This window comes from Castor canadensis, chromosome 7, assembly GCF_047511655.1.
Source record: "Castor canadensis chromosome 7, mCasCan1.hap1v2, whole genome shotgun sequence".
NCBI lineage: Eukaryota > Metazoa > Chordata > Mammalia > Rodentia > Castoridae > Castor > Castor canadensis.
Genome location: NC_133392.1, coordinates 134,640,527 through 134,667,014, shown reverse-complemented (window position 1 = coordinate 134,667,014; position 26,488 = coordinate 134,640,527). Strand labels below are relative to the sequence as shown.

Sequence of the window (26,488 nt, the reverse complement as noted above, 5' to 3'; positions counted from 1 at the left end):
GGGCATAGTGGTGAAAACTTGTAATCCCAGCACTCTGAGGGTCTGAGCACAAGAGGATCAAGAAGCGTTCATGGCCAGCCTGAGCTACACAGCTAGACCCTGTCTAAAAAAAAATCAAAACTTTGCCCAGAGTTTGAAATTTTAGCTGTGCTATAATGGATTGGGACCCTCCTCAGCCTCCTTTCTCACACCCTAAACACTTAGCTTCTTACCTAGAATATTTTCATCCAAATGATTTTTTGCTGAATTTTTCAACAATTCTTGCAGAAACGCCATCAAGTAGTTGAAGACATTTTTGTGGAATGTAGGGAGAGTAGAAATAATCTGAAGGAGGGAGAGGTGGGATTTGTCTTTGTGTTCATTCAATTATTTATGAAGTAGCCTACTATATTCCAGGAACTAAGTACATGATCTATGAACATGAGAACTTTAATCACTTACCCCTTGGCATACAGAAGTACCAAAAGAGCACAGATCAAACACTACGTGAATTTAGAGGTTAGACTTCTAACTCCATGTTCTTAGAAGACTTAAGGAAATAGAAGACCTTTCAATTGGGTCTTGAATATAAGACAAAATTGGACTTGTAGATATAAGGACTACAGCATATGGGGTAAAGAAGTAAAAAAGGCAAGACATGAGATAAACAGGGAAGACATATGAGAAGTCATTTTGGGCAGGAGCATAACCACTTTAACAGGCACTTCACCCTGGAAGGGGTGTTCAAAAGCTAGAATTCAATGAATAGCCCAGCACTTGCCTATCAAAATCAACTGGAAACCTTATACAAAACACTCAAAAAAACTTCTGATTCAATGGACTTGGGCTAAAGTTCTAGAACCTGTATTATTGGCAAGTGTTATAGATTACTCTGTCAATGCTGTTGTAAAACTGAACCATTAGGCTAAATCATAGAAAGTCTTGAATATTTAAGAAATTCACTAATTGATAATGAAGAGTGAAGTATGATTTTTTTTGACCAACATGAGGAAAGCCTTAGAATACATAATACGATAGCAACATTCAACAAATGAGGAGAGGGAGAGCCTGAATATGGAACAGTGAACCAAGGCAAATAGAATGAGAGTGGAAGAGAGAGGATAAGTAATAGATCAATGAGACTGAGCATGTGGGAGATGAAGAGAGGGAGGAGTCAGAAATGACTCAAGTTTCGGGTTGAGTCACTGGAATTAAGGGTGATGCTATTAAAAGTAAAAGGGACACAAGAGGAAGAACAGGTTTGAGAAGGAAAAACATGGTGTTCCACTTCTAAGACACTGCACTTGAGGGACTGTGCCCACTTTATTGTCAGGCCTCATTTGCCTAGGGCTAGCAAAATATGCTGACAGTCAGTGCTTCCCCTCACCTGTTTGCTCACTGTATAATTGCCAGAACACTCCAAGCAGTTATGATAGGTACTGTAACAGATGACAGGCTCTGGCAGACTCTCCAAGAAAAGCAGCAAAGCTTCAGCTACAGAATGGTTGCTAGCAGCTTTTGGCCCATCGTTAAGGAACAGGTGAAGATGCTGCCCATGATTAGAAGGCACAGGGGCAAGCACAAGCCAGAAGTGCTGCCTGCTCCATCAGGCTCTCTGCTCAGAGCTAGGATGGCAGCCTGACATCTTAAAAGGGCCAGGTGAGACAGGCCTTCCTGAGTTCTTGCTATATTGATTGCTTAAAGTTGTAAAGTCTTCTCTATGCAAACTTTTACATGTTAGCTGAGGACACAACATCATACTTTAAGCTTTGGAATAATCTTTCCCTTTTCTCACCTCTCTTACACACACACACACACACACACACACACACACACACACACACACACGTCTGAAGGATACAGAGGTTATCAATCATTCCAGTATCCAAACAGTCCCTGATATGTTCAAATTCTGACCTCAGGCCCGGCTGTTGAAACAGATCTTCCTGCAAAAGGAAAGAAAGTCATAAAACAATTATTTTCTCAGAAAATTGGCAATGATTTCCTGATTTAGCAACGTGATGAAGAGTAGAAAAAGCAGTGTAGTAGCTTCTCTTCCTCAGCTGTGACTGTACCGGAGCCACTAGCACACTTGGACCATGGACCCTGGGGAATGCACTTCTATGTCTGGAGGTATCTGCATCTGTGGAGACAACTGCAAATGCACAACTTGCAACTGTAAAACATGTCGCAAAAACTGCCGTCCTTGCTGCCCCCCTGGCTGTGCCAAGTGTGCCCGGGGCTGCATCTGCAAAGGGGGCTCAGACAAGTGCAGCTGCTGTGCCTGAAACCCACTCATCAATGCTGGGAGAGATCCTGGGGAGCATCTATACAGTGCATGAGTCAAGAAGTTGAAACAATTGTACAATAAGTTGTGCTTTTTATATATTTGCCCAAATGTGGTGTTGGTGACATTCACGTAAAGTGCTTGGAGCAATAAAGCTTTTGCTCATGGTTAAAAAAAAAAAAAGCAGTGTAGGTGAGACCTTGAATCACCCTGGTAGACAATGTGATTTAGGCTGATGTAGCTAATGTATCTTGTAGGACTTCCCAGACATGTTTTTACGATAGGTCATTAGGTATTTATTCTAAAATTATGGGTAGGGCACACTAAACAAGAAAAGATCCAACTTTCAAGCAACTATATGTTTTCTGCAGTGTTATAAGAGATTCACTAGGAAAAACAACCTGAAAAACATACCATGAGTAGAATGGATCCCTAGGACTCAAACAAACAAACAAAAAAATGGAAAAAGTTAAAAAGACTCCTCAGAGTTTTATGCAAACAAAATCATGGTAACAAACATGGTAACAAAGGTTATTTCCATTAATCTCAGGACACTTGATATTCACTTGTTTTATAAAGTGAGTTAACACCATATAACTGTTCAGTAACAAAAATGATCATATGTACTGCTCACAGTTATATTCGAAAGGTGCTCTACAAAGAGATAGAATACTGCAGTACTTGAGAATGTGATTTCTGGGACTGGAGGCATGGCTCAAGTGGTAGAGTACCTTCCTGGCAAGTGGAAAGCCTTGAGTTCTTGAGTTCAAAACCCAGTACCACCAAAAAAATAAAAATAAAGATAAAAAATATGACTTCTGGGGTCTGGAGCACAGTGACAGAATGCTTGCCTAACAGGCATGAAGCCCTGGGTTGGATCCCTAGCCCTGGAAAAAAAAAAAAAATTGTGACTTCTATAGCAGAGTCCCACCTCTGCCCATTTATTAACTTGGAACCTTGACCAAGTTATTTACCTTTCTGGGCATCTGTTTCCTCATCTGAGAGCTATTGTGAGAACCAAATGAGGCAATATGGTAAACACTTAGAACAGACCATGGTAAACTGCAACACTCAATAAATGTGAGGGGAGAAAAGTGACAACAGAACACCATAAGAATGCATGTTGCTGGGCCAGGGATGTAAATCAGTGGAGTGCACTTGCCTAACATGCACGGACCTGGTTTGATCCCCCGCACTGCAAAGACATAAAGATGTATGTTGTTGTGGGATTCTGATTTGTATAGGCAGATTAGCCAAACTGACCAATGAACTCCATGAAGCTTGCCCAAATCACTCTAGAAATCTGGCCTCCAGATTCATGGACCAGGTTCCATCTGGTCCTCTGCCTCTACCTGGATTATCAACAGGTCTGCCCCTCCCATTCTCAGAAGCTGTTGAGAATTCCTGCAAAGGACAGCAGGATGACATCCCAGGAGGCCTTCAAATGGCTTTCCAGCTGGGGGTTCCCAGAGGCCTGAAGAAGGAACATGCCGTGCTAGGAAGACTGTCCTGTGCAAGGCTGGTTCCCTTGGGGGTAATCAAGATCAAGTACTGAATGTAATTGCAGGTCTCAGAGAGGTGTGAAGCATAGCACAAAATCTATCTCCCATTCAGTCCCTAGGGGAAAGAACAGCTCTCCACAGCTTCCTTAAGACTAAAAGCTTTCTGGCAGAAGGTTCTTGGGGCAGATGGTCCCTCCCAAGGCAGCCTGGCTTCAATCAGGTTTGACTGCTTAACCACAACCTACCTGCTGGATAGCATTTCGGTACAGGTAATCAACCATCATCCAGAGCTCTTTAGGAATTTCCATAGGCCTCTCCAACTGGCTCCCATCATCTTCTGCTTGTAGTGGCATCAGAGTCTGAAAAAATAAATAAATAAAAATCATGACAAGATGGCCCACCAGTGGAACTTCTGCCAGGCTGGCTTCAGGAGAATCCATGATATGGGAACAGCAAAACCTTCCACGGGCAAAAATGAAATCGGTGATACAACTGAGGGAGAAAGGTGATTTCTGAGAACTGGAAGTGGGTTATGGAAAGCAGTTTCAATGAACCAGATGAAATATGTACCATCTCAGAAAAAAATCATTCCTTCAGTATTCTGCTCTACAACCAGAGAGGCAGTGTGGTTTGGTGAGGAAAAAAGCACACAGGAGTCCAAAAATCTGAGTTCAAGGTCCAAATCCACTGTTACCTCACCATGTGACCTGTGAAAAACCACTCTCCTTGATTAGACCTCTGTTTTCATCTAGAAAATGGAGAGGATAATTTAAGAGTCCCTAAATTAAAAAAAAAATGCACTGGGAAGAAAATCATACAAATTACCACTAGTCCACCCCAAACTAATTCTCTTGTATTAGAACTGTGTCCATAGAAGCCTTTAAGATCCTAGCAAATTTAGTTTAGGATGACAACTTACCAAGTAATGATTTTAAAAACTGAATAATAGCACAGTCCAGGGAACTTTCATTATCTTATAGTTCATTACTGAGTTTCTCTAATAAGAACTGAATACCCCAAAATTTATACATTGAATCCTAATCACCAATGTGATGGTATTTGGAGGTAGGACCTTTGGGATGTGGTTACATCATGAGGGCTATGTGGTCATGAATGGGATTAGTGCCTTTAAGAGGGACAACAAAGAAGCGGCCCTTACTCTTTCTGCCATTTGAGGATACAGTGTGCCCATCCAAGAACCAGAAAAGTGGACTCTTACCAGATACCAAATCTTTTCTTTGGCAGCACTGGGGTTTGAACTCAGGGACTCAGGCTTGCTAGGCAGGCACTCTACCACTTAAGCCACTCCACCAGCCCCTTTTTTGTGTTGGGTTTTTTCAACATAGGGTCTCACAAACTATTTGCCTGGGCTGGCTTCAAACCTCAATCCTCCTGATCTCTGCCTTCCTGAGTAGCTAGGATTATGGATGTGAACCACTGATGCCTGGCAGACAGCAAATCTTTAGATGTCTTTATCCTGTACCGCTCAATTTCCAAAGCTGCAAGAAGTAAACTTCTCTTGTTCATTAGCCATTCAGTATATGGTATTCTGTAATAATAGCCTGAATAGACTAAGATATGCACTGGGTGTGAAAGACTGAAAAACATGGCCACATTTTATAACTGTACCCATCAAGAAGTGGAGACTTTCCCACCCTGAAAACTTCACCTAGCTTCACAAGTTGCTCTGTCCCATGTACCACAGTAGAAATGGTACTATGTGAGTTTTTGGAGCCTATGCCACAAAAGGCCTTAGTTCTTACTTGTGCGCTCTTTCCACCACGTGTAGAAGCCAGAGCTCACTTCCTGAAAAAGAGAGCTCATGTGTAGGGAGAGGCTCAGAAAGCAGCCAACACTGAGACATGTGAGGGAGGCCACCTTGAACCCTCCAGTCATCACAGTTGCCAGGTGATTTACAGTGGAACAAATGAGCCTAAGCCAGACCAGCAAAAAAAAAACCAACAGAGTCACGAAAAACAACTCATTGTTCTTTAATTTGGGGGTGATTGCACAGCATTATTTAATTGATACATTAAGCAAGCTCTAGGAGGTTGAAGAATCCTTAAGTCCCTTGGAAAAAAGGTATAAGAATACCTTGTTTGACTAGTTCGGCTTCTACAAAGCATAAGATGTTTCCTTATAGAATGAAACTTACCAGCTCACTAATTCTTTCAAGTGGCAGGTCCAAAATTGGCTGCCTCATGTAGCACAATGTATGAATGGGAGACCCGAAACAGCTGGGCAGGTAGTTTCCAGACACAGACAAAAAGTAATCCTTTCCCCTGTCTAAGTGCAGGACCAGAATGTCCTCAATTTTGTCTTCACCTGAGTTGAGTTTTGTGGCTGTGGTCTTATTTACAAAGAGCTCCAATTCAATCTCAATGTCAGAATCTGCAGAAAAATAAAGTAACGTTGGACAGAGAGAGGGAAAAAGGAAAGAGGAAAAGCAGATAGGAGGGAAGAGAGTAAGACATAAAGAAAGGGTTAGGAAAAGGAAACAAAAAGTATCAACCAATCAAGTAGCTATGTGTTCAGTACTCAGGAGACACAAGAAGTTTGCAGTCTGAGAATATAAATACAAACAAACACTTTTGAATAGACAAAATGCTAAAAAAAAAAAAAAAAAAAAAAAATTTCAAGTACTATGTAGCATAGCTCAAGCCAGAAGTATTAAGTCAATAAGAAGGCATGGATCAAAGAGCTGTCCTGAGCCAGGTAAGATGAAGATACCGATCCAGTAGAGACATAATACAATTACCAGCCTGTGAACTATCCACAAATCCTTAATCCTCTGCCACATAGCATCTCACAGAGTGCACAGGAAAAGCCAGAGGAAAAATATAGATGGTATATCTGAAGGACAGACATAATTTCTGGATTACTACACTATTAACTCTGCATAAGAACAGATATTGGAAATTGGTTATGGTAAAGCAGACAGGGGAAATGGCTCCTTTCATAGCAGCACCTGCTTTATAGTAATCTATAGTATACAGGTTACTATACTATATACTATACTAATCTATAGTATATAGTATAATAATTTGTGAAAGTATGGAGCATACAAATAACTCAATGAAAATGCTTTTGAAATTGAACATAGGCCCCTCGCTATTTTATATTTTATTTATGGATGGGTTCAGCCATAGGGCTTTTTTTAAAAAAGAAAAAAAATTTCAGGCAGAGACCAAAACACTCAAAAGCAAAAAAAAACTTACTTTAGGAGAATGAACAAAGCCAGGGTAGGTATTCCCCAGACCAAAAAACAGGAACCTGGGAAGAGAGGCCTTACCTGGCAGAAGGAACCCTTTGCTGGGGCTGGCGTTCAGCCACTGCTTACAGTAAGAGTCTTCGTCAGGCTTGCTGATAAATTCAAACTGACAGGGTACTTGTCCATTATGAATTGTGAAGGACTCTACTTGCAATTGCATGTATTTCACATTCTGAAAACAGAACTGGGAACAATCAAGGGACCAGTCAGAACCAGTACCTTCTCAGCCACCTCCCCACACAACCCAACTGGGCAATTCTTGTCTTGGGAAGAAAATGAAGGACCATCTCTTTGAAATGCTCTTTTACATATTTACCTGTGGGGGTTCAGCTACCACTACAGATCAGTTATTTGTGTAACCCTAAGACCCCAAAACTCCAAAAACACATACTGTTTTATACGTAAATTTCCTGAAGGAATCAAAGTTTGTGTCTTCTATACCCAAAAAACATTTCTAAAATACCTTTCACAAATTCCACCACTCAACATGAAGATCAAGCTCACATTCCAAGTAGGTAGACATCCATCACACTAAGAGTGCTTTTATCATAACCACCATTTAATTGATATGTGGCCTCATTCACTTTGGAGGAGCTGTGCTGTGGCTCTTCTATGAAAAGCCGTTAGGCCTAATTAAATTTCCCTACTGCCCACCACTTTTCTATGCTGTTTTCCCTTCCATCAACTCGTGCATCCAAGAAATTCAGAATCCATTTCATCTCAAAGTAAAGCATCAGTAGGAAGACAAACATATATTCTAAAATCAGACAGCACATTTTGGATCATCTTCCAGTTTAGAAGATGAGGACATAGTTCAAACCCCAGTACTGAGAAAGAAAAGAAAAAGGAAAACAGAGGGAGACAGAGGGGAGGGGAAGGGAAGGTAGGGGAGAGGAGGGGAGAGGAAAAACAAACAAGGTGAGGACAGGGTGGGATGTAGTGGGGGAAAAAAAGATGACATGACCATAAGTTAAACCAACAACCTCTTTTTTCTCAGCTAGCATCATCGGCCTCACTTTATCTAGAAGCAGCTTCTCAAGAAATAACAGTCCAATAGTGTGTGTGACAAGTGGCCAGTTGGCCTGAACATTATAAGTTCTAGTATATGAGAAAGATTTAAGTTCTAGGATTAGAAGAGTCCAATGTTAATATCCTTAGCATGCCCTTCCTACCTCTCGCCTGGAGAGGGACACAGAAGGAATGTTGGCATTTTCCATTTTGTCCAGGGAGTGAACAATTTCCTCCAGAGTCTTCCGGTAGAGCTCTTCATTTACAACCCTTACCTGCAATGGAAATGTCAGACTGAGAGTGGAGGCTTCTGTCCATTTCCTCTTTCTCATTATAGAGGGCATTTATGTCATTGGGAAATAGCAATAGCTAGCAATTCAGAAAGTGAAGGCTAAGTGCATTTAATTAACAAAGAACTCAACTAATAATAAACTTAGAAGGATTTCCCCACACATACACAGCCCAGCTATGGAAAAGTCACCTGCTTCCTAATCTGCTCAAAGTATACATGGGAGTGACATCATGCTGGCCACAAGTTCTGCTGGGTCTTGCCCTGGAAAAACAGGCTCAGTGTCCAGTTCTATTTTGCTTGCTGCCACCCACAGGTCATCAGTGAGAAACTTTCCAGGCTTTGATGTAAAGCAATGTTTCTCAAACTTTTTAAACCCTTGCTGCCAGCCAGCAAGATCTTGTTAAGCTCTCTCTTCTATACTTTGAAACATAAACACGATTTCTTCACTTTCTAATAATAAAATTTTAATTATAACATTCAGTAAGCACTTCTGTAAATAACACCCTCACAGATTCTGATGTGCCTATACCCACACTCTTGAGAATAGGTAGTAGAACACAACACAGAAGTGGCTATGCAGAAATACATATAGATAATAAATGAAAAGATGGTTGATTACACTAGTAATTGGGGAAATGTAACATATAATAATGAAACACCTTTTTGTTCTTATTGGGTTGGGAAAAATTTTAAAGACTGAAAAAAAATCCAATATTGGCAAAGATACGGGAAAATAAGCTCAAACATAGTATGTGAAAGTGTAAAATGGTAAGAACTACTGAGAAGGTAATTTAGCAGGATCTTATCTTTTTTTTTTTTTTTTTTTTTTTTTTTTTGGTCTTTTGAGACAGGGTCTTGCTATGAAGCTCAGGCTGCCCTTGAAATTACTACATAGCCCAGGATGGCCTCTAACCCTCCATCCTGCCTCAGCTTCTCATCCCAAATCCTGGGATTATAGGTGTGCACCACCACACCTGGTAGGATCTAGTAAATTTAAAATATAACTTTTTTTTTTTTTTTGAGACAGAATCTTGGCAAGTCACACAGGTTGATCTCAAAATCCTGGACTCAAGTCAAGCAGTCCTTTTGCAGTAGCTCCCCAAGAAGCTGGCACTACAGGTGCGTGCCACTAAACCCTGCTAAAATACAATTTTCCTTGAGTCACTAATGTCACCTGTAACAATTTCATTCCATAGAAATACATACACACAAAAATATATGTGGGCTGGAGGTGTGGCTCAAGTGGTAGACCATCTGCATAGCAAGCAGAAAGTTCTGAGTTCAAACCCCAGTACTGCAAAAGTAAGAGTAAGAGAGAGATAGAGAGAGAGAGAGAGAGAGACAGACAGACAGTGTGTGTGTGTAGGACTTGAAAACAACTTAAATGCTCAACTATGGAAGTTTGCAGCCTTTAAAAATAATGAGGAGGAAACTCTACCTTTTCTGGCATGGAAAGAGCTCTGAAAACATATTCAATGGGGAACAGAAAGATGTTCTCAGAACAATATTTATAATGTTATCTCTTTTACAAAAAAAAAAGGAAGGCCAAGAGTGGTGCCACATGGCTATAATCCCAGCTATAAGGGAGGTAGAGATTGGGAGGATCATAGTTCAAAGACAATACAGACAAAAAGTTAGTGAGCTCTCATCTCAACAAATAAACCCGGAATGGTGACTCACACCTGTAATCCTTTCCCAGATAACAGGAGATGAGGGCAGTCCCAACAAAAACATGAGACCCTATCTGAAAAAAAAAAAAAAAAACCTAACTAACAGAAAAAAGGGCTTGAGGAAGTGACTTAAGGGGTAGAGAGAAAAAACTTGGGTCAAGCAAGTGCAAGACCCCGAGTTCAAATTCCATGCTACCAAAAAAAAAAAAAAAAAGAAAGAAAGAAAAATATTGTGATATTATATACAGAATACTGATACACTCATTTGTAAATACATAAAGAAAGATCTGGAATAACACATTCTAAAAAGCAAAAGGAAACTTCCAGGTCTATAGAAATACATAGCTGTGTATCAAAACAATTATTAAGTTTAAACTAAACTTTTTTTTTTTGCCTCAAAAAGTGGCATTCATTCAAAGAAAAAGGAGAAAAGAAAAAAAAAAAAACAGACAAGATGTCCATTCCTTGGCTCCCTTCCCTAAACTAAAACGATTTTAAAAGAAGCTTCCTCCTATTCGAGGGTAGAAGAGGAGACCAGAAAGATAAAAGTTGTCCCAGTATGAAAACCAACTTCCCTATAGAGATATTACAACAGGTACCAGATGCCCACCTACCCCAATGGCAAACACTGAGCTGACAGGCTTGTGGTCACTGGTCTTCAGGGCCATGTGGCTTTGGTAACTCAGCTGAGTGATGTTTTTTCCTTTCCAGAGGACTCGGTCACACCAGGCAGGAGCACGACACTTCTCACTGAAAGGCAAAGTCCACATTGGGACCACTCATAGAAACAGCAGGGCCCACTGCTCAGTGAGTGCCCTGGCTCTGACAGGGAACAAGGCAGAGCTTTTGTGTCCATGCAGCCCAGGAATCTAACATGGGAGGCTCAATTAGGTCAACCAAGGAATATACCAAGCAACTATGAACACTGTAAGCAAAAACACAGTTAAGATCGATTCTCTGCACTCTACCCTCCTGTGAGGATTAGGAGAATGAAGCCAGTATGACAGTAAGCATGCTATGGTCCTTAAAAGGAGGTAATTAAGGAACCACCTGAATTCCTACTGCCTGGAGTCAAATCCTCCTCTAAAACTTGACTGTTGGGGAGGCTTAGTTGCCAATCTCATAGGAGGAGGATAATAAATCATACTGCCTCTAGAGGGGGTGAACAGGACCAAAGTGCATTATATGCATGTATGGAAATGTCATAATCACACCTCTTCTACATACAATTTAATATATGCCAATAAATTTGTTTTAAAAAATCAACAGGTTTTAGAGAGGTTTAAAGGAGACAATACAAATAAAATTTATCAAATGATACATAGCACACAGTAACACTAACAAAAATATTACCTGGCATATAGTGATCAAGTACAGGCTAAGTTGGTTGGAATTACCTCATCACCCTAAGCATAGATGAAAAGTAAATCAGTATCAAGACCTGCTATGGAACAAAACCTAAGGAAGTGAAAAAGAAAGTACATGGCAAGGCAAGCTGCTTAGTTAGCAGATAAATGCTTGACCAGAGTGGTAAACATGGGCTGGAGTGGCTCAAGCAGTAGAGTGCCTGCCTAGCAAGCACAAAGCCCTAAGTTCAAACCCCAGTGCCACCAAAAAAAAAAGGAAAAGAAATCAAAGAGTAGAAAACAGCTGGGCACCAGTGGTTCATGCCTATAATCCTAGCTACTCAGGAGGCAGAGATAAGGAAGATCGCTGTTCAAAGCCAGCCCTGGGCAAATAGTTCATGAGACCCTATCTCAAACACAAAAAAGGAGATGGTGGAATGGCTCAAGGTAAAGACCCTGAGTTCAAACCCCAATACTGCAAAAAAAAAAATAAAATAAAATAAAAAACCAGAAACAGAAGACATGGGGAAAGAGTCACAGGAACCTTTATTCTTCTTCAGGTCCACAAGGGCAAGTGCTTCCCAGAATTCTTGAGTTTCCATTTGCTCAACTCCCTACAGTGACCTCTGACTTACCTGGTATCCCAGTCATCCGAGCCAGTGTCATACTTATATGTAGGCTGGAATGTGAGCTCACCCTCCGTGAAGCCTTCAAAGACAGTCTTAGCAGCCACTTGAATTTTCAGCTACACAAAAGGATGGGAGAGAAAATGTCTCAGAACACAATGTCAAACCCTGAATTAGTAGAGAAAAGGAAATCAGTCCAAGAGTTAACCAACTCCTGAGAAGAGGAGCAAGCTAACCATTCTTTCACCTGGCATAGCTTGTTTTGTTTTTGAAGTACTAAGGATTGAAACCAGAGCCTTGGTCATGCTAGTCAAGTGCTCTATCATTTGAGCCACGCTCCAGTACTTTTTCTTGTTTTTTTAAAAAGAGGGTCTCATTATGTAACCCACGTTGGCCTCAAACTCTCAATCCTCCTATCTCAGCCTCCTGGGGGCTGGGATTGCAGGCATGATACCATGCTGTGCCTGATCTACAGCTTTTAAGGCTTTTAAAAAATATTTTTTTCTTTTTTGAGGCAGGGTCTCTACATGCAGCCTAGGGTAGCCTCGAATTTGTGTGAATCTCTTGCCTCAGCAACCCCAGTGCTAGAATACAGGTGTGCACCACCACACTCAGCTTTAAGATTCCTTTGTAGGAGCAAATCTGCATCTAGAGGCCTGAGTACCGTCTTACTGAGACATCCCTAACAGGACTAGGTACCACTCAACATAGTTTTTCCCTTCCAAGTATCAAATATTTCATCTGCACAGTATAGCTGTTCCAAACATATATAAAGAGAACTATGGTGTCAAGTTGTGTTATGTGAACTGAGGGAAGCTCTGTGCCTTGTTTTCACCATCTGTAAATGTGAAAGAGGCCACCTCATAGGGTCATGAGGAAGATAATAAACCTGAAACAGTGCATGACACATTCTGAAAACAGCTAGCATCCTTCCTATTGTATTACTTCTAGGGGCTCCATTCAGATCACACTCTCAGCAAGTGATAAAAACCATGGGTGCTCCCAACTCTTCCCTGGAGCATCAAGTCTCGCAAAGCTTAGATTGGGGGAGAACAGGCACCTTAACATGGGGGGCAGGTTCAGCTATCCAAGGAACACCACTTGTCAACTTCCTGAAAATTATGACTTTCTGAAAACATTAGCAAAGAAAAAGCAACAGAAAATATTATTCTTAAAAAATTAGATACAAGTGTGGTGATGATTCTTGAATGAGTACATATAGACCTTAAAACCATCTGGAGGACTGGAGGTGTGGTTCAAGCGGTAGAGCGCTTGCTTTGCAAGCACTGAAGCCCTGAGTTCAAACCCCAGTCCCACAAAAAAAAAAAAAAAAAAAAAAAAAAGATTATTACTTCAGGAAAGAAGGCAAGTGGAGACGGGTGTCAAATTATAAGGGAAATTAGAATGCTCATTTCAGAACACGGAGGAAATAAAAAGACAGATATGGAACAGATTGAGTTAATGCTGACATGGGAATTAAGTAGAATAAAAGTAATTTGCCAAGGAAAAGAGCTGGAGAGAAAAGAACTGGGTCAATAAAGAAATTCTTGCATAAAGAAAGGCACAGCAAAGTTAAGATTCTTCTCCTTCAATTAATCTGCACTGTGGAAGAAAAAGATAATGGAAAGATTTAGACCAAAGACAAGTAAGAGGGAGAATAGTTTAGACTAAAAAAGGAAAAGGATTTTAACATTTCAAACAAGCTTGGCCACTTAAACAGGTAGAAGTCTATTGAGAGGAGTAGCCAGAAGAAAGTCAGAAACAGACTTCTCCTACCCTGTGAAATGGTTAATGCTCTGAGAAAGAAATGTAAAGTCAGATGATGGCGGAGAATGACAGGCAACAGAACTAGCTCCTCTAGGAAGTGATGAAAGGCAATGAGAAAGAGCTGTTGTTCACACTGGAGAAATCTGGTGATGAAAGGATGCAGTAAGCAGGAGGTGCATTCTAAGAAGAGTTATTAAATCATCTTAAAAATTCCAAGTAGTTTCTTTGTAGAATTTGAGTCCTTTTTAGTCCCAACTTCAGACCTCTTGAATGAAAGAGAAAGAACATGCTCTTGCTCTCAAAGAAGACAATGTGCCTCAAGAAAAGAGCTAATGGAATAAGAGGATTAATAAAGAAGAAGAAAAAAAGACAAAATGGAAAGAGCTAATGGGAAGGCTGCTATGGAAGAGAGAAATGCAGATGAAAGGAAGAAATGACTGGTCATCAGGTCCTCAGGGAAACCTCCCCAGCTGAGAAGAAGAGGCTGAGGACTAGGGAGCCAGCTTTTCTGTGCCCTCACAGTGTGACAGCAGCTGCCCAAAGAGGACGCAGGTGGCCATCTGTACCTGATCATATTCGTACAGGGTTTGATAGGCCTTCTCTTCGATGAGCTTTTTCACTTTTTCCACATCCAGCTCTTCTATCCTGTAGTTGAGGTCCCCCAGCCACAAGATCACACTGTGAGGACAGAGCACAAAGGCAACATGGTTTAGGAGGGACTTTAACCCGTCCTATCCAGAGTGCTTCTAACAGAAGGCACCTGAGGCTCAGCCTCTTGGGAGCTGGGTGGGGAAGTAACTTATCTATTCTGGAATTTTTTTTTCTCCTACCATACTGTATCTAACATGTTGCTTACTCAATTATCTTGGCCCAAGTTCATTATAAATAGCCTTGAGTTCTCCTATTTTATTCACGTTTGGTTGAAAACATAGCCTTATAAGACCAAAAAGCAATAGTGGTGGCTCATGCCTATAATCCTAGCACTGGGAGGCTGAGGCAGGAGATCTCGAGTTCAAGGTTCAAGGCCAGCCTGCACTACATAGCGAATTTGAGGCTAGCCTGAGGGTACATACATAATAAGACCCTGTCACCAAAAAAAAAAAAAAAAAAAAAAAAAAGAAACAATATCAAAATAAATATCAAGACAAGACAGTAATGTATCCCACTGCTGGGAAGAGGCAAAAAAAGATCAAGGAGTCATGCCAATTCTGCCAGAGTCCCCAAACCAGATGATTCCATAATGCCACCTCTGCCTCCACATACATTCTAGCTCACAAAACACAATCTCAATCTGTTTCTAGACAGAACTCTTCTGAAACAAAGCTCTACATTCATAGCAGAGCCTGGATTTAACCACCACATCATTGGTTGGCTTGTTCTACACTCCTGGGCAGAGATGTGATAGGTGGTTTGTTATATCTGCTGCTTTAGGAAAAAGCAAACTCAAGACTAGCTGATGACACACATCTCACGAAGTTCAAGACTGCTCTGTCTCAAGCCAACAACCAAGCCATTGGAGAAGGTGTACAGCAGTATACATACCTCCAAATGAATACATCCACAGGCTAAAGGAAGACAAACTGAGATACAAGCTGCAATCTCACAAACTAGAAGCCGCAGGTTCACTAGAAAGGAAGAGCTCAACTCTGAGACATGCTCTATGCTAGACACCATGGAGAAGAAAAAACATCCTGTTGACCTCCAAAACATTGACAAGCCAGAGAGCTCCAGTGCAACAGCCAGGAAGAGTCGTGACTCTGTTTATTCCCTGGCAAGCACCATGGCCCCAGTGGCTTCCTCCTCTTCATAAAAGAAGAGGCATAGCTTCAACTCTTACCATGAAGTCTGAAATTCTAAGGCTTTGAATTTAGACAAATAGCAAGTTTTAGAGATAAAGAAAGAAAATGAACAAAAGTTAGCATAAGATGCTCCAAGTAGCTGCAACTACAGCTTTGTGAAGTAGAATCGAGAGGAAAAAAGACCAAGAGGAAGCAAGCAAGCAGAGTCCAACTCTCCCCTGCACATGCTCTGGAAAGAACAGACAGAAAACTCTAAGAAAACACAGTACTAAAAACTGTATTTGAGATGCTTGTTTTTTGGCTGCTTTCCTCACAATGTTGGATCAAAGCAGAGTCACATTAAAATAAATCTGACACTCTTCTGGGGACAAATGATGCTTGAGAAGATTCTAGAAGTTTGCCAGATGTTAAATTAGGAAACTAAGAATTTCTAAGAGAGCTAGAGAATAGATGCTCCCCTGTAGAAGACACCTCCCCAGCAAGAAACAGAGTCCACAACTGTGTATATCATACACAGAGGAAGAAGCCCAGACTCACTCGTGCTTGCTGATGGTGAGTGGGGGAAGGCTTGGGTCAATCTGATAAAACTGCATCCGAGAACAAATGTCTTTATAGTCTTGGTTCCTCCTCTCATACTCTTCTATGTGTGCTGCCAAGTGTGAATTCACAACGCAGATGCTGGTGTTGTGCAAGTGGAACCTAATCGCCACGCCTCCTTTGTTACCCTAGTAAATGGATCCCAAAAAAACCCATTTCACAACTTAATTAAATCAGACATTTAAAATCACAAACTTTCAAGATATTTTGTCTTAAATAGTCTTAATAATAGCCTTGTGAGATTATCTATAATTTATAGATATCTATATTTACAGATAGGAATATGAATCCATGAAGGCAAAATGACCAGTTAGTCAGTGAAAGCTGAGTCCAGAGCCTGGCTTTTTCAATCTACTATTCTTTCCTCCATATCACATGTGAGCCAGATGCTCTCCCTTCTCCACACAAAGCTCAGCTCTTGCAGGAGAACCTAAGTACGTGATTCTAAAAGCCTCAAGAAGAAGAGGACATTGCAAACCTACTATCAGTATTCTTTGCTTTTTTTTTTTTTTTTTTTTCTTGATGATCCAACATAGTTTCCACACCATATTTTATGGATTAAATGGCAAAATTAACCAGAGGCTCTAGTATTGAAAACTATGAGAATAGGTTCTAGTTGGGCAAACCAGTTGGAAATTCACTAACATATGGTTTCAAAATAGTCTGTCCAGTTCAGTCCTGCTTGAAGGTACACCTCCTCAACACTGGTACCCTCAAACTAGGACCTGTGCAGTCACTGCCATCATGAGAAACTGAGTCAAAACTTTAGGAGTCAAGGTCCTAATGTGCTAAACTTAAGAATCAACGACTCACCATTCTCCCCATGATTCCTGTCCCCACAGTCTCAGCTGCCACTTCTGAGATATATGCTGCATGTTCTTGTTTGACATACAACAGCAGCATAATCCCAACCAGTCGGATGAGCTTCACCTGGAAAATGAAACAAATATTCAAGTCATGGCATCAGATAGAATAAATATCCCAAAGGAAAAGTGGTCTCAAAGCTGGCTGAGAGTATTAACATCTCTCCTCCTGCATGCCAGGACACAAGGTAATTACCTGTTTGACTCACTGAGCATGCTACATGATAACCTAAACAGCTACAGTTGCCAAGACCCAGAATGTTCCCCCACCCCTCAAGAGGTGCACCTTCTGGAGGACCTGGAACTGAAAATAACAGAATAATTAGGAATGACTTACAATAAAGGTTGTGGAAAGTATGAAAAATTGTCCTAGAATTTCCCTACCTGGTGACATAAAGTTAAAAAGTGTCTGACTCCTCTCTCACCTTTGCATATTTGGCATCTGGATGAAGACTCTCAGACACAGCTTTAAACCACTCTTCCTCCTTTGGAGTATCATGAAAGAAAAAGGCTTCCTTACTCAGATCAAGTTCTTGGAACCTATTTGGAGAAGCAATCAGTTAGAGAGCAGAGAAAAGCAACATGCTGATAACATGTCCTCACATTAATTTAGGTGCTTAAGTCCTAGCTTTCCAGCTAAACTCAGGACCCTCAGAAGGGAACAAAAATGAACACTTAGAGCCAAAGAACTAAATGCATGGCACTTGCTGGGTGCTTTTGCAAACATTAGCCCACTTCCTCTCCATGACCTAGCCATGAAGTAGTTGGAAGCACTGCCATTTTACACAAGGACCAAGTCGCAAACTGGGATTCAAACCTAGGTCTATATAAATTCCAACTTCTAGCTCTTTCCAATATACCATATGGGCTTCCTTTGCTGTCCCTCCCCACTAATAGTGTCTAGGACAACGATGACAAGATAGTATAGGTAAAAAGAATGACTGGCCTGCAGGTATAGCTCGGTGCTACAGCAACTGTCTAGTACTTGTGAGGCCCTGGGTTACACACACACACCTGGGCAAAAAGTTCTCAAGACCCCATCTTGAAAATAGCACACACACACACACACACACACACACACCCCAACTGACACAACTTTAGCTAACCTTCCTTCCCTCGCAAAAGGTATTTTTGCTTTGTGATCAAAAATGTGTTTGTTTATGCAATGAAATTCAGTTCACGATGTACTAATTGAGGATATACTAAAAAATTAAGTATTAGTATTTAAATGCCAAGTTGAGCATTTTGGCAGACCTTTGTTAACCAGGAAGAACGTCAAATACAGAAACAGCTGTTATTAAACACATGATCATTTCTTAATCCTTCACCTGCCACAGAGACTCAGGTACATATTCATGTCTCCATCCCTTCAACATAGCTCTACGTTCTTGAAGATGGAGAGACAACCAGAAAAGAAGCACTCACCCTACACAGTACACATCTGGGGCCTGGATACCATGGCTCAGCCAGGGCCGGAGGCATTCTTTGGGGGATTGTCCATTTACATTGTATGTTCCCACAAAAAACCTGTCGCCAAAGGGAAGCAATCAGTGATTTGGAAGTAATATGGAGAAATCAGGGAAAAGATTTTGCCTGGTTTCAGTGTCTGTGGAGCAGCATTTTAAGAAATCTTATTTAACCTAGACCAGTGACTGAAGCACCAAGGCGTAACTAGCAGTCTGCTGAAACTGTTGCTTTTGCGATAACAAGTTCAAACAATCTAGGCTTGCCCTGAATGATACTTCTCTTAAACAGGCATCATGAAACCATCATCCACCCTGTGATACTACTGAAAGGAAAAAAAAATGAAAAGTACATTGGTAATTACTTTTGGTAGGAAAGCAGCACCAGTATTCAAAAGGTTGTACCTTCAGCATAAGTCACTGTTTATATCCCTAGAAACAATGTTATTTTGTCTAATCATCCCAATGCAATGATTTTAAAAGAAATTTTTACTCATTTAACTTTGAATAATCCTGTCTAAAAGATTACAAAATACCACTTAACTTCATTATAAATGATTTTCTTCAAAGGCTCAGAATGACCAAGGGAATATAAAGCCTCATACTGATATGCAAAATTCAGAATGTCTCTTTGTTCTATACCCACTTATCTTTGTATTTCTACAACTATCTGTAAGTTGTGTCACTCCCATTATACCACCCCTACAACAGTGCCTGCCCAGAAGAGGCACAGAATGCCTGTTAATGAAGAGTGAGTAGAAGTCAGGCATGGTGGTACACACTTATAATCCTGGCACTCACAAAGCTTACTTGATTCCATGAGCTCCAGACCAATCTAGGCTTAGTGAGACCCCATCTCAAAAAAAAAAAAAAAAAATAAATAAAGTGAATGGAACTACTTTTCTTGAAAATGAGGTGAAAGATTCTATAGAATGATTTGCTTCCAAATCCATGGTATGGGAGGGAAATATTTAAATTCTGGGAAGCTAAATGATCATTTTGCTCTGAAAAATAGTCAACCAAGTGCCAGTGGTCCTAGCCACTTGGGAGGCTGAGATTAGGAGGATTGTGGTTCGAGGCCAACGGACAATAAATTGGCGAGACTCCATCTCAACCAATAGCTGGGTGTAGTGTTGTATGCATGTCATTCCAAGCTACTTGGAAAGCTGAGATTGGGAAGATCATTGTTCCAGCTCAGCCTGGACAGAAAAGAAAGTTCATTACATGCTGTCTCAACAGAAAAAAAAAAAAAAAAAAAAAAGCTGAGAGTGGTGCATGCCTGTCATCCCAGCTACAGTAGGAGGATAGGAGGAGCAGGGCTGGGCTGGAAGCATGGCTCAAGTGGTAAGAATGTGAGTTGCCCAGGCTGGCTTCAAACTAAGGTCCTCTGATCTCTGCCTCCTGAGTAGCTAGGTTTACAGGTGTGAGCCACCAGCGTCTGGCTGAGGGGGTCCAGTTCTAACATGGCTTCCTTTTGTTCACCCTAACAATATCTACCTTACTATACATATTGGTGTCTCCAACTTTTCTGCTGTGCTATTCAGAATAATAATTTATCCCATTTTCATAGTGGTTTTCGCTTTATAAACCATGTTTTCCACCTACTATCTATTCTAATTTTTGTAAGAACCAAAGCAGTATTTATTACATTACTGTATTAGAGATAAAGATGCTAAAAGTTAAAGAATTTTTTGCCAAACTTGATCACCAATCTTTTCTCCATAGTAAGGATTCTTTGGTATTGCACAAATATTACATGGTAGATTCTTCCACTTACACCAGTCATTGCAACCCCTTTCCCTCCACATTTTGTAATATTGAGCATCTAATGTCTTTGACTACAAAGAGATCAAAGCTTATAATTCACTGTATATATTTAAATAAAGGTCTTTCTGGAAAAAAAAAAGTGGTAGAGTGCCTGCCTAGCAAGCGTGAGACCCTGAGTTCAAATCTCAGTACTGCCAAAAAAAAAAAAAAAAAAAAAGGGATAGGGATTGAAATAGGAGGATTGAGTTCAGGCTGGCCTGGGCAAAAATACGAGATCCTAGTTCCAAAATAAAAAGCTGGAGGTGTGGCTCAAGTGGTAGTGGTAGAGCACCTGCCCAGCAAGCACAAAGCCCTGAGTTCAAACTCCAGTATCACAAGCAAAAACAAGAAACAATCTATCACCCAGTTAGCTACCTGAAGTTCTGGATATATGTATAATCCTCTTCTTTCTGTAGTAGATGTGATTTCACAATTGTATCTCGCAGTCCAAACTTCTGCATTGATAAAATATGAGCCTTGTCTGATACTGTGACAGTGGAGGAACGAACCATGTCAGTTATTTCAGACTTGGATTTATTCTGTCTAGAAAAACAAAAACATTTTGGCATATTTTGATGAGTCCTCATGACAAAATAAATTAATATAAAGCTAGACATTCACATACATATGCATCTGAATCACAGGACTGAAGGAGACCAAAGCTAAATGTACTTGCTAAAACAACAAACAGGTAATTAAGTGAACTTATACATTATTGATCACATAGTATATTAGTCTAGAGATTTTTAAAATAGAGTCATAGACTCTTAGGCAAGAAAGAGACCTTGAAGATAATTTAATATAGTTAATTCATCTTCAAACAAGAAAAATGAAAACCAGCCAGGTGCTGGTGGCTCACGTCTATAATCCTAGCTACTTGGGAGGCAGAGATCAGAAGGATCCAGATTCAAGGCCAGCCTGAGCAAACAGTTTGTGAGATCCCCATCTCCAAAATATCAAGAACAAAATGGACTGACAGTGTGGCTCAAGCATTAGAACACCTGCTTTGCAAGCACAAAATCCTGAGTTCAAACCCTACTCCCACTCAAAAAAAAAAGAAAGTCAACATTATCCATGATTCACCATGCTGGATTGCTGCAGTTTTGGATTCGAACTGAGGATGTAATGGTGCTCTTTCTGGACCCTCATAGTTTACATAACAAGACTATAAACCCTTCAGATCCTTTGGCTTGATAATTTCACTTCTTTCTATTCCACAGGAATAATTTAAAATGAAAAGAAGGGCAATAAAAATTTATATTTCATTATTTGTGTAGCATTTACAGTCACACTACAAATTATTCAAGTGCCAACTTAAGCAAAATTTGACATATTTATCTACCAGAACTCTATTTAACAGATCAAGAAAGTTTTGTTGAAGGTTACTTAATGAACCAAGATATGTAACAGTTACAAGATACATAATAGTTTGACACTGAATAAATGCCATGAGTGTTTAATATTACTATTACATACTATTTAAGGCTATGTAAGAATATATCTGTATATACCAAGATGGCCCTAGAGTACGTTAATAGATCTATTTACATTTGAACTTTAGGGGTTGTCCATTATTGCTTAAGGGCTTCATTAAAATATTGACATGAATAAGAAAAGTGTTTTATTTTAACCAGGTGATGCTGGCTAAAATCAGTAGGGGGCACTAGAGTACAGACTAAATATAATTGCACATAAGAGGGGGATACAAAGAGTAAATAAAAAAAGGAAAAAAAAATTTTTTTCCAGTCAGGAAAGTCCTAAAATGGATGAGAGGGAAAAATCAAACATTTCTAATTTTCTAAATTTCTAAGGGAGGGTAAGAATGTCAAGTTTGGCCAGGCACCAATGGCTTACACCTATAATCCTAGCTACTCAGGAGGCAGAGTTCAGGAGGATCACGGTTCAAAGCCAGCCTGGGCAAATAGTTTGGTGAGACCCTATCTGGAAAAACCCATCACAACAAAGGGCTGGTGGAGTGGAGTGGCTTGAGGTGTAGGCCCTGAGTTTAAGCCTCAGTATCACAAAAAAAAAAACAAACAAGAATGCCAAGTTTGAAATTCTACCTTGATTATTTGCTAGTTCTGGGAGCTTGGGTGACTTATAACTTCTCATCACCTGAGTTTCCCTGGCTCTAAAACAGAGAAACTTACTTAACTCTTAGATCAAAATAAGATGGTTCACGTAAAAAGGTGTAAACAGTAAGCGCTCAATAACTGTTGGGTTTATTAAGAGCATTTCTTAGGCCTGGGCTACTTGGGAGAACTTACACCATGCATAAGCGTCCTTTCTCTTATGGGAGAGGCTTAGTCACCAGAGCACAAACGAGAGGAGAGTTTCAGTACCTTGTGAACAAGTGTTCTGCTTTACTCTGACCCCCAGAGCTTTGGTCCACCAGCAGGCCTTTCCCATCTGGCCTCGAAATGTCAAAGTTAGAACCACCTAAAAAGAAGAAGGAATTAAAACACACTAAATATGCTTTAATATACAGCCCAGAGCTTCTCAGATGGTAGCCACAGGCTGCTTGGAAGCACTGGCAAGGCTCATGCTGTTGTCTGGGTGAAGTTCCACAGCACACATACAGAGGAGAAAAGAGTTTCTCACCTGGATGTCTTTGTTGCTGAAAACAACTATTCTAGCTAGTCTAGCTCCTTTTCCTGGGGGACAGAGTCTGTTACAGAAAGAATGACACTATGAATTCTGCAAACCGAAGGTTTATCACCTACTTTATCATTTACTGACATTTGACTTTATTTTTTCTTTTCATATTTACTGACGTTTGACTTTAGACAAGCCCTCTAACCTGTCTTAATCCCAGTAATTTGACTTGTCTTCCATACAGTTTTATTGCAGAGACCAAATAAGTTGACATTTAAGTAAGCACTTTAATAGCCACACAACATATCATAAAATATAAGATAGTGATCGTATTACTATCTTCTGCTAGTGAAACTTCTGCTTCAAAGAGAAGGCAAAGGTCACAGATCTAAAATTGGAAAGCATCTAAGTGCTCTGGGAATGAGAAGCGCTTGTCATTGTCAACAAATTGCCTTGAAAAACAAAAAGCCCAAGGATTCTCAACAAAGAAATATTTTAAGAGACTGGTTAAACCAAGATAAACCTAAAAAGGAAAATTCATCTGCCAAGAGCCTCTCTGCTCCTTAAAAGCCAAATTTCTTGCCGTCAACCAAGAACAACATGAAAAAGCCATGGAGAGATGTGACATCAGTACACAAGTCATGGGAAGAAACACAGGAGGCATGAAACACCGCTGAGGAATTTTTTGCTCTTAAGAACATTGCTAAACATGGGTCTCTCAAACATGCATCACATGAACCAGAAAGAACAAATTTTTGAAAAAAGAAAACATAATCACTTGAAACATGAAAATAGTTACACGTCAATGCTGCCAATCAATCACCAAATGCTCTGGGCTGAATATTTATGCCTCCCCATTAATATGCTGAAATCCTAGCCCCCAGGTGATGGTATTAAGAGGCAGATGCCTTTGGGAAGTATTAGTGTCACGAGGGTGGAGCCCTCATGAATGGGATTAGTGCCCTTTTGAAGGGCTGAGGAGACAGTTCTTCCTTTTGCCATGGGAGGATGTAACCATTGGCAAACCAGGAAATAGGCATTCACCAGATAATCTACTGATGCCTTGATTTTAGACTTCTCAGCCTCCAGAACTGTGAGAAACAAATTTGTTTATAAGTAATCAGTCTTTGGAATTTTGTTACAAACACCTAACAAACTAATACACAAAGGCCTTTCAACTTTGTTTCCAAGATTTCTCTTCAATCAATATATCTCAAATCACAATGTCACAGTACTAGACTGTTACCAATTTCTATCTTAAATGACCAGAGCAGCCCCAACTAGTCTCTCTGCCTCTTTTCTCACTCCACCCTCTCCAATTCAATCTCTATGCTGTGGATGTATTTTTTGAAAAAGTAAATATGAAAATATAATCGCATCACTTTAAACCTTTTAAAGAATCCCCACTGGATAAACCCAAATTTCTTCATATGGTTGCCAAGGTTCTTCCCAGTCTAGATCCTCCCACCCTACCCCCAAGCCACATTGCTCACTAGACATATGATAACTATCTCCTTGATGAAAAATTCAAAGTATATTAACATTACTACAGGTATGCAAAGGTCCCATCAGAAACTGATTTCCTTTTTCCTCATTGTCTTTAGACAGCTAACACCTATCCATCCTGTAAGCAGGGGTCAACCAACATTTTCTGTAAAGGGACAGAATGTAGTTGACCAGGATTTTCAGGCCCTACAGTCTCTGTCATAACCATTCAACTCTGCCATTGTAGTGCAGAAGCAGCCATGAGTCTAGCTGCATTCCAATGAAAATTTATGTGTGAACCCTGAGATTTAAATATCATAGTTTTCATATGCCACAAAATAATATTTTTGAGTCATTTGCAGTGTGGGCCAGCAGCCAGAGGGACAAGGAGTCCTGAGGAGTGCAATTGCAGACACCATGTTCCTCGCTCTCCTCCTCCAATTCCCCACAGGTAGGGGACCCGGAAGTGCTAGTCTTTGCCTGTGAAGCAGAATATGATCTGTAGCCTGGAGATGGAGGCAAAGAACCACTCACTACTCTCTGAACATGCCCTACAGAACAGTGGGGCGGGAGCAGCACCACGGTGGTGGTCTGCAGGGCTGAGGCTTTGAAGGCCATCAAGGCAGCCCCCACTTCCAAGTTTCCCCCATGTAGGTAGGTTGCAGACCAGTTCAATCCTAATCCATCACCCTTTGCTTATATAGATAACAGACTGTCTTATCGCTACCTGATCCTGGAATTGAAAAAAAAAACTGTAATTTCTATAATAATGGGAGGTTTTAGATCAGTCTTATTAAACAAACATGAAATATACATATATACAAACATAAATACATTATATACATCTATACTATATATAGATGTATATATGCACACACACATATATACACAAGGGGAGGAGAACACATGACAGCATGTGCCAGGTTCAATGGTGTATAAAGGCCCAACTACTCAGGGGGCTAAAGATTGCTTGAGTCTAGGAGTTAGGGGTCAGCCTGGACAACATAGTGAGATCCCTGTTTCTTAAAACAGGAAAAGTCATTCTCAGCTCTTGAGCTGTACAAAGGCAAGTGACAGATTGGATTTGGTCTATGGAACTGTAATTAGCCAACCCTTTGCTGTAGGACACATCTCAGAAGTCACTTCTTTCAAGAAGCCTTTTCTGCTCCCTTCTAGACTACACAGATGTCCTGACATTGGTGTTCCTTTAGCTTCCTGAAATTTCCCTCAACCAGGCTTCGAATGCTATGCATTTAACTGTTTTTTCTCCCCAGTTGGATTGTAACCTTATTGAGGAAGAGATAGGTCTGATTTATCCTATATCCGGCATACCACCTAGCACACTGCACACAGTGCAATCACTCAACAACTCAAGAGAAAATAGTAGATGAACCTGAATCCCTTAAATGCCATATAAATACATAATATCTAAGTTCAAGTCTGCAGGATTCTTTTGGAATTGTCCCATTGTCTTTATCATACAACAAAATCAAGAGAATGGTGGAGTGGCTCAAGGCCAGTCTGGCAAGCATGAGGCCCTGAGTTCAAACCCCAGTACTGAAAAAAAAAAAGAAAAAGAAAGGAAAAGACAAGAGCGTGAACTGGAATAAGTTGTTCTACCTACCATCCTTCGTTAATTAATAATTATTTCTGGAAAACAAGTCTCCAACTACATTCTACTCTCTTGCTTTGCTCTAAGCTGTAAAGCTTAGAGAACTAAAGTATTTGAGTTGGTAAATGGTGTACTTGGACAATTATTAGAATGGCTGAAATACTAATTCAAACTCCAGTGCTGCCAAAAAAAAAAAAAAAGAAAGAAAAAGGAAAAAGACACGGGTCTGGCTATACTGCCCAAGCTGACCTTAAACTCCTTGTTTCAAGGTATCCTATCTTAGCCTGAGTATCTGGGACTGAGCTGTGCACCATGGCACCACCCATTCTGAATGTATACAAGTTTGTAAAACATAACTTTGGAATTAGTATGTGCAAGGCCCTGGGTTTGATCCCCAATACCACCAGACTTTCTTTTCTGCTGTTCCAGGAATATGTCAAGCTCATTGTCAACTCAGGGCCTTTGCTCTTGCTGGTCCCTCTGTCCAGAATGCTCTTCCTCCAGGTCCCACTCAGCTTAC

The 26,488-nt window shown here is 40.4% G+C and overlaps 1 protein-coding gene and 1 pseudogene across 10 annotated transcripts in view; one reads left to right on the top strand and one right to left on the bottom strand.

The window, feature by feature from the left end:
* Inpp5b (inositol polyphosphate-5-phosphatase B) overlaps window positions 1-26,488 on the bottom strand; it is a 54,056-nt gene that overhangs the window by 1,126 nt on the left and 26,442 nt on the right. For 9 of the 10 annotated variants that reach the window (XM_074080529.1, XM_074080530.1, XM_074080536.1 and 6 more), the window contains 16 exons: window positions 22,619-22,715; window positions 20,652-20,819; window positions 18,433-18,534; window positions 17,433-17,547; window positions 16,958-17,074; window positions 16,085-16,272; window positions 14,315-14,426; window positions 11,991-12,100; window positions 10,624-10,759; window positions 8,212-8,322; window positions 7,061-7,223; window positions 5,924-6,159; window positions 4,014-4,127; window positions 1,841-1,925; window positions 1,367-1,494; window positions 213-324 (listed from right to left, as the gene is read on the bottom strand). In XM_074080529.1, coding sequence (XP_073936630.1) covers window positions 213-324; window positions 1,367-1,494; window positions 1,841-1,925; window positions 4,014-4,127; window positions 5,924-6,159; window positions 7,061-7,223; window positions 8,212-8,322; window positions 10,624-10,759; window positions 11,991-12,100; window positions 14,315-14,426; window positions 16,085-16,272; window positions 16,958-17,074; window positions 17,433-17,547; window positions 18,433-18,534; window positions 20,652-20,819; window positions 22,619-22,715 — 2,094 coding nt within the window. The remainder of the gene's footprint in view (window positions 1-212; window positions 325-1,366; window positions 1,495-1,840; window positions 1,926-4,013; window positions 4,128-5,923; window positions 6,160-7,060; window positions 7,224-8,211; window positions 8,323-10,623; window positions 10,760-11,990; window positions 12,101-14,314; window positions 14,427-16,084; window positions 16,273-16,957; window positions 17,075-17,432; window positions 17,548-18,432; window positions 18,535-20,651; window positions 20,820-22,618; window positions 22,716-26,488) is intronic. The other variant, XR_002212988.2, reaches the window with a different exon arrangement.
* Window positions 2,014-2,447, top strand: LOC109692798 (metallothionein-4 pseudogene; annotated as a pseudogene).